Source organism: Hypomesus transpacificus, chromosome 4 (assembly GCF_021917145.1).
Source record: "Hypomesus transpacificus isolate Combined female chromosome 4, fHypTra1, whole genome shotgun sequence".
In the NCBI taxonomy this organism is placed as follows: Eukaryota; Metazoa; Chordata; class Actinopteri; order Osmeriformes; family Osmeridae; genus Hypomesus; species Hypomesus transpacificus.
The window spans coordinates 6,715,814-6,724,205 of NC_061063.1; the positions used below are offsets into that span (position 1 = coordinate 6,715,814).

At 45.1% G+C, this 8,392-nt stretch overlaps 1 protein-coding gene across 1 annotated transcript; it reads left to right on the forward strand.

Moving 5' to 3' along the window:
• Positions 1-761: 761 nt before the first annotated feature.
• meox2b (mesenchyme homeobox 2b) lies at positions 762-8,073 on the forward strand. Its single transcript, XM_047019753.1, has 3 exons — positions 762-1,711; positions 4,703-4,875; positions 7,498-8,073. The coding sequence occupies exons 1-3, from the start codon at positions 1,237-1,239 to the stop codon at positions 7,720-7,722; spliced, it is 873 nt and encodes a 290-aa protein (XP_046875709.1). The 5' UTR covers positions 762-1,236; the 3' UTR covers positions 7,723-8,073.
• Positions 8,074-8,392: the final 319 nt, after the last annotated feature.

The window sequence follows — 8,392 nt, forward strand, 5'->3', positions numbered from 1 at the left end:
GAAAATAAAAATACGTCAATTCAGCCAGATAACCATATTAAAAACCCAAAGTAGAATAAATCACTCTCACCAACAACAACGCATTTAATTGTGCTGAATATAATGTTATCAATCTGTTGTGTTTCCCCAACACCCCCTGTCATTTTCCTTTTGTGTGTTTACAGTGTGGCATTTAAATAAACTTACAGAGTAAACTATTGGATTTAAACCGTGTCTTGCTGTTAAGTATTCTACACACAGAGTGTGATGCTTACATATGAGTTTCAAAACACAAAATCACACAAACTCACAGTAAGAAGACTGTGGAAGTCTCTTTCATGAATAGTGAGTTCTGGTTAAAAACTGGTTAGATACTTGCTGAGATGTGTTTTGCGTTACCAGCCTGAGAAATGCACAAAATAGCATCAGCTGTCAGGCCATGGACAGTCGACTCTATCACCTGACTGAATAAGTTCACCTTGCAACGCATCAACCCCATAAATACACGCACAGCTAATAATGTGTCGAACCCTCCGAATCCAAAACCTGGGCTATGACGCAACACAGGCCTTAAAAAAAGTGTTGGTAGGGGTCAGATAGCTCAGGTCCAAAATAAATTGGCCACTTTTTCTGAGGCAACAGCATCGGAATGGTGCAGATTTATTGTGCGTTGCGTTTTGGAGGAAGATCGTATGCATGTGGTCAGTCGCAGTGAGCCAGTGACCCAGCCTCCCTCTCACGTTACGCCCTATATATAACATCCCCCCTTGGCCTCCTCCTCCTACCCTCCCTTGCGCTCTCTCTCTCTTGCTTCCCCTCTCTTTCCCTCTCTCACACAACTTCCCTGGAACCACCTTCCTTGTCCACACTGGCCCCGACCGTCTCTCCTGTCACCCGAGATCCTCCTCAGTCTCCCTGTGTTTACCCGCGCGCCGCCTGGCAACCGTCCGCATGCTCAGGATTATCGGAGGCCCTGCCTTTCAACGCCAGCGTCTCTGCCTTCCAGCAGCCCGATTCTCTGGGAAATACAGGGCTGGAGGTGCGAGTTGAGTGGGGCCGTGGAGGAGTGCTGTGATTTAGGCTTCCCACCTCCGTGCTTTCTCTTTCACCCCCCTTTCTCCCCACTCTCTCTCTCTCTCTCTCTCTCTCTCTCTCTCTCGCTCCCTCTTTCTCCCTCCTCTGTGGTGCTCTCACTCGTGTTGACTTGGGAAGCTTTGGTCCAGCCAGGCGGACAGGGCCGGGTGGATACCACGAACGATGGATCACTCTCTGTTCGGCTGTCTGCGCAGCCCTCATGCCCCCACGCAGGGCCTACACCCCGCCTTCACGCAGTCGCCCCTCACCCTGCACGGGCGCTCTGACCACGTCTCCTACCCAGACCTGCCGGGTTCCTCGCCCACCTGCGGCTACCCGGGGGAGGACGTCTATGGAGCGCCACCCCACCGAGGGCACCTGCCTCAGCAGCATCCCCACCACCCGCAGCACCAGTCTGGATGGCATGTGCAGCAGATGCCCTCGCCCAACGGCAGGCACGCCCTCTGCCTGCCACCGCCCGACACCTCCGCCCAGGAACTCTGTGCGGGAGCGGCCAATCTCTGCGGCAGCAACAACCCCAGTCTGGGGAACAGTGACTCCGTGGGGGTGGCGTGCGTGTCCGGGGACTATGGGCGCCAGACGGTATCTCCAGAGCATTCGGACAGGCGGAACAGTAAAGGGAAGAGTGATAGCTCAGGTAAGACGGAAACTTCCTAACCCCTCAAAAGTTTCAACTTTGCAATTAATGACTGGTTTGGTTTCTTAAAAATGTAATGGTATATGTTTATGCAATGAGACCTAAAAAGGATCTAAAGCAAAAATTAACGCCATTTGGAGCTCATTTTCACTCAATTCTGGGGGGCAGATGAAGTAAACAAAGGGTTTGATGGCATCGCTTTTGCATTTAGTTGTTTTAGCGTTCATGTGCATATTTACACAGCAATTTCCACCAAACTTCACATACTGTATTTTCAATGTAGTTATTTTAGTAGCAATGTGCATATTATTTAAATGTAGTTTAGTTTTATCAATGCAAAAGAACACAAAATGTTGTCAAGGTAAAATCACACAGCTGTTATGTTATATAAATATAAAAGAGAAGTTCTGTTTTTACATTAAGTATGCCTTTGGCTGGACAATGACAAAAAGTTTCATTTCCAAAACAACCTACAGTGATAAAAAAAGAAAATCCTTATTTAATACCCTTCATACAAAATGGGCATTAACTAAGCCCCTGATATATATATTTTTTACATTAGATTGCGTTTAACAAAACAGTACTGCAATTTTTAGACTGCAAGATTTACGATGACAATAAAAGGTACGGTTTAAAAGAGGACGGAACTTTACCTTTGTCTAAATAACATTATTCTACATTTGTACTTTTCAGTTGAATTCATGTGAGAGGCTGTTTTGCGCACATCTCCGCCTCCACTTGCTTTGTCAGTGGACTCATTGTTGGCGAAATCTCCACAATTATGATAGCTTTTATAATATATTGCAACAATATTGTAATACATAATTTTTTTAAACGTATTTGATTATACCAGCTTCAAGGTGAAACCCAAATCATGTGATATTTCAAACAAATGGCACTCAAGTATTGGTGAGTGTTTCTCAGAATGTGTTGTTTTATAGTCCGACTTGCCGTAGACGGGTGTTTCTTTGTCTGTCTCCTCAGCCTCTGAGCTGTAATTGGCTGAGACGTTTTCCCCTCAAGGCATTAATGGCCTACAGGTGTAATCCTTGTGAAGCCTGCTTTTAAAAACTGTTACAATGGTTCTCCACCTGGTCTTTTTCATAGGCTGGACCATAGGCAGAGTTTACGACCTCCAAGGCAGAGCTCACCTGTCTGGGTACAGCTGGGCTCAGAAACAGGCTCAGGACTCCAGAGGAGAAATAATCAATCACATACACCATCAAATTGCGTGTCAGCCTGAAATAGATCGAGAAATCACGAGAGTATGGTAAATAACTAGAACAAACAACGTACAAACATAAAGTAACAATAAAGACTCCTTATTCTCTGTTCAGATTCTGGTATGGTGCTTCTTAGGAGTGGTCTAAGATTTGAACAACAAAATTAAGTTTTTTTTTATGTGTCCTTGGTAAAATTATCTCATTGGTAAAATGGTGGACGGTTAAATCTGTAGAGCAATGGACAGAGCAGAGCAGACGCCACAGGGCAATGCCCTGCCGCACGTGTCTCGGCCACCTGAGGCCTTTATATGTCACTGCCGTGGTGGCTGACGTCTATGATTTGATTTAAGCGACGAACACTGGCTACCCTCGTTGGTGTAAGTTCACACCATTGGAGCCTTAACTGTTGTTTACTGTAGATAAAAAAAAATTATCTATAGGACCTATAGGATCACGTTGGATGGATCTGTGTTATTCTCCTCACTGAGCTGTGCTCACAAGAACTAGAAGGAGTGTGGCACTGCCATGAACTAAGTGTTCCATTTCCAATGGATTTTTATGTCGGGGGTGCCAATGTCCAAATACAGTATGTCTGGTGGAGGACTCTGATGGATGTCCACAAACATCCACAGTCTTTAAGAACCGAAATCCAATTTCCTAAAGTTAACTTAGTTGGCACTAAGAGATGCCACAAACGTTTGTGGCAAACATTTTGGGGGAAATATTTCCTGCTTCATGGAGTACAGTCAGTGTATGGACCATCTTTAAAATTTGTGGAGAAATCAATAAAGCTGGTTTTGATTACATTACCAAGAGAGATTATACCAATTCAAACCCCACATATCTTCTAAAACAGGTTTTCTACTCTTTTTTTCATTAGCAAGTAAATACAATTCCTCAAATGAACCATTACTGAGGTGTTGGTTATGAAGATTTTTTTTCTGTATCATTACTTTATTTCATTGTCCCAAGCTGAATCCCCATAAAATTGATGTGCTGTATAGGGAGGCTGTGTGTTTGGTCCCAGCGATGCGGCAGTGCATCTTTCCTTGTTTATGTGATTTGTGAGCACATCTAGCATTCATTGGATAACTAATGGAATGTCAACAGGATTAATGTGTCGTGGATTTATGTGTTGTGTACTGTAGAACAGTGTCTATGTCACAACTCTGAACTGTCTTTTCTCGCCTTTAAATGTGATGGTCAGAAATCTCTGCTCATTGAATCTTCAGTATTTAAACATGGATGCATTCTGTTTAATGGATGCCAGAAAAAACTTCTGTAAAGGAGGTAGCTTTTGTGTTGATTTCACACATAACACAACACACACACACACGCACAATCCTGAACTGGGATAAAAGATACAATGATATCACACAAATGTTATTTGTCTTAAAAAAAAAAAAACAGACGTCAGAAAAATGAATCACTCCACAGGCTCATCTTTCGTCAGAAAGTGTTGCAACACATTAATGAAAGAGATCTCATTCTGTCTGCGTTGGAAAAAGCCCAGGGCCGTCCGACTCTGGGAACCCGTTCTCTGCCAGGGCTTTATCAGGCCATCCTAGAAACGTGCAGTGTGCATGACCAATATCCCGATCATAAAAGGTGATTGGCATTCCTAATTGTTTTGCTTTCATTTTATTTTTTGTTTCAGACGGGACCCTGCAGTTTATCACACAATCCCTGTTTTTTCACCCCTTTTTCTCTCTCTTTCTTTTTTTGGCGACTTAACTGTGGCTGGAAAATGTTCTGTTTTTCATTTCAGATTCCCAAGACGGGAGCTATAAGTCAGACGTGAACAGCAAACCCAGGAAGGAGCGCACGGCGTTCACCAAGGAACAGATTCGGGAACTGGAGTCAGAGTTTGCACACCACAACTATCTGACGCGACTGAGGCGCTATGAGATAGCTGTCAACCTTGACCTGACAGAAAGACAAGTATGTTACCTGTTAAGTCTTGCTTAAAACAACACACTTGATTTATACATACATCTAACCCATTGTCTTAGAACAATTTTTTTTGCCAATAATTTGGCCCATAACAACTCTCCTTTTCTGTAATTCTTTCAGGAATCAAAATGATAGAATTATTACCACAATGACTATAATCATCCACAGCAATTTTTGCTTAAAGATTCTTCAACATAATTCAAAGAGTTTACCCTGTAGCCTCAGCCTCACATCACAGTGTGACAGCAGTTGGTGTGGTTTCTATTAAGACCTACACAGGCATCACAAGTTAAAAAGCCCTCTGTGTTTTGACATTAGCAAACGGTTAGACATGTCATACTAATGCTCTGAGGCTAATCGATTCCAAACTGCTGAGGCTCTTTGATATCCCAGCACTGCTGCTCTGGGTGTCTCAGATAGCATGTGTCACGCTCCAGATGTGCCTGTTATTCCCTTCAGATGCTGACACCAAACACACGAGAGACAAAAGAAACTTCAAGTTTTTTGTCCAAAAGATATTTATGACAAGACAGCTGTCCGCATTCTAAAACACATTGAAATCCAAGGGGGATGCTGCGTAAGCACTTGCAAATAGATACAGTACCTGCGAAGCAAAGAGGCAATCGTGCTGTAGAATGATAGACACAGTGTTGCAATAACTATTACTGATTGCCGATAAAGGCAGGAATAAAAGCAACTTCTGGCTAAAATAAAAGTCTAAAACGGTGCATTCATTTTCTCTGAGTGGATCTCAATGATCGCACTGTTTGTAGCAGTTCTGTAATCCAAGAGCAACCTACAAACTCAGCACACCCACAAGTACTTTCGGAGATCTGTTGTATAAATCCAATCAAAGTGTCTTGGCTCAGGCTGAAGCCAACTAAACCCACCCAGGATTTTGGTCTTCCTGCCTGGGGCCTGGTCCCTTACCACTCCCCCTCATATTGGCTGCCTCTCCAAACATTCCCAATACAACTCCAATAAATCTGTGTGTGTGGGGGTTGATTCTAGATCTCAACCATTTCAACATCCTCCTCACTATTGTCTTATACCTCCTGTTACCTTCACTACTGTACAGTTTTAAGAAAAGAGACTGAGCAACCGGGGTTGGCTACAAGGTCACGTACAGAGTGGCAGGGGATTATTTGCGCAGTACAGAAGTCCGAGCAACTCACACTTCAGATCTGGCATTTGGACCTGCGATTGAGAGTGAGCACAGGAACACGGTACGGGAAAGTCAGTTATACGAGTTGTCGCGCGCTGAGGCGTTCATTAGAAAACGAGCCACACATCGCGCGTGTTTACTCTGCTCACTTACCCCGTCTTTGAGTGGCAGGCCTCTATGCAGCGCTTCCTAAAATAAATCCGACAGGATAGGGGTTACTGTGAGAAAGCAGGTCACTCCTGGGGGCCAACAGGAGGGGCCTGAGGTGGGGGGGGGGGGGGGGTAAGAGAGAGGACGAGAGGGGGTGAGAGGTACAAGGCTTTAGGGGATGGGAGGGAAGAGGGAGCAGCCGGGAGTGTCGAGGGGGATGAGGTGGGGGCGCGGGGGGTTGTTGATTGGTCCAGATCTACGCCGGCCGTTTTAGGCAGCAGCTTAATCATCACTGTGGGAGACGCAAATACTAAACAAGCTGTCGAGTCAGGGAAAGAAGGCTGGGGACGAGAGCCAGAGGGCCGCCGTCACCCACGCATCAGCACATACCTGACCATGTGGAAATAAGATGCCCCACCACCTACCCAACTTCAGCGCCCCCGCCGTTCGCCTGCCTGCTCACTATCTCACACAGTTACCCCCACATGAAGACAACCAACCTCAGAGACGCCTGTTTGTCTTTATATCTGTTTGTCTGTCAGTCCCTCTCCGTTCCCCCTTTCTCTCTGTCCATCTGGACACCCTTCCACTGTATGTCTGTCTCTTTGTGCCCAACCTGGAGTTCTAGCTAGGAATGATATTAAAGATAATGATCTCCCACTTTTCTGCCAGTGGTTTGAGCTGAGGTGTCGCAGGGTGTGTGTGTGTGTGAATGTGTGTGTGTTGTATGTGAATGTGTGTGTGGGGGGGGGGGTTTATGTAAGTCCCATGGCGTGTGAGTGGAGAGGTGAGAGAGCCGGTGCTGTGCTGGCAGAGGTCTGTTTCACTTAGCCCGTAAATCTCTCAGTCACACACACTGATAGAAGAGGGTTCACACGAACAGAGTCAGGATGTGAGGTTTCCTGACGCACAGGGGGCGGTAGAGTTTTACTGAGGTTTTCTCCACACTGAGAAACCAGAAAAAAATATATAACAATTTCACAGCCGACGTTTCTCACAAGGCTTCAAGTTACCACTGGTCTCACCCTCCATCCTCAAATTCTCACCCTCCATCCGCAAATTGAGACCAGATGACCTGAGGGTCATTAAGTTAGGAAGCACTTGAAACAAATCCAATCTTTCTCATTGTAGTTAAAGAGGGTTACATTTGAACAGGTCTACCGATGAATAGGCTTTAAAAACATTAGTATTGTCTTGCAGTGTGGTACTCCTGATCACATGTTGTACATGTCATCCTGTTGACATTCCTCTTCTCTGGCCTGCCTACTGCCCCCTCCCCCCTGCCCTCTCCTCAGGTCAAGGTGTGGTTCCAGAACAGGAGGATGAAGTGGAAGAGAGTGAAGGGTGGTCAGCAAGGGGCTGCGGCTCGCGAGAAGGAACTGGTGAACGTGAAAAAAGGAACGTTGCTGCCATCTGAGTTTTCCGGCATGGTGGGATTGCATCACTCGCCACTAGCCAGCTCGCCCGCAAACGAGGACAGTCACGACAGTGACCAGAGCTCTGAGCATGCCCACTTATGACCCCTCTGCTGGCCACGCCCACCTGCCAGAGGCACCGCCTCCTCCTCTCTCAGGAATCAGCTACAGGAGCTCTTCAGGAACACTGTTTGATCATCAACAAAGAGTGACCGGAGACGGAAGCTGACGTGGAAGAGATGATGAACGACTTGTTGTGTGCAGCAAGATGTGTTAAACAGACGTGTCAAAAATATATTATTCTTGATTTGAGCAAAGCCACCCCGAGACTGTACATTGGGATAAAAATGTTGTGAACATTCCACAGATGCTTTGCATTGAAAACTGGCTTGGATTTTGCACTGTAGAGAATTTGCTTACGTCAAATTCTACTGTAATAACTCAAAAAGGCGTGTACAATTAACTTAAAAGTGAACATACTGTGGAATTGAAGCATATAGAGGCTACTAAGCAAGGAACCACCAACAAACTATCCCTCGTTCCTGCATGTGTGTCTTACTACACAGCCTAATGATTCTTATCAAAATATATAGTCTGTTAATCTATTGGTTTTTGTATTTGGCTTCCTTTACATCTTCAAAGTTTACTTGGAAAAGCTGGAAAAGAGTGATCTCCAAAGCTAATAAAATGAAACTAATTACAATTTGTCTCTGTGAGGATTCTTGAATACAACAATAATAATGTGCCCTCAAAACAATAAACTGTGCCCTCTATA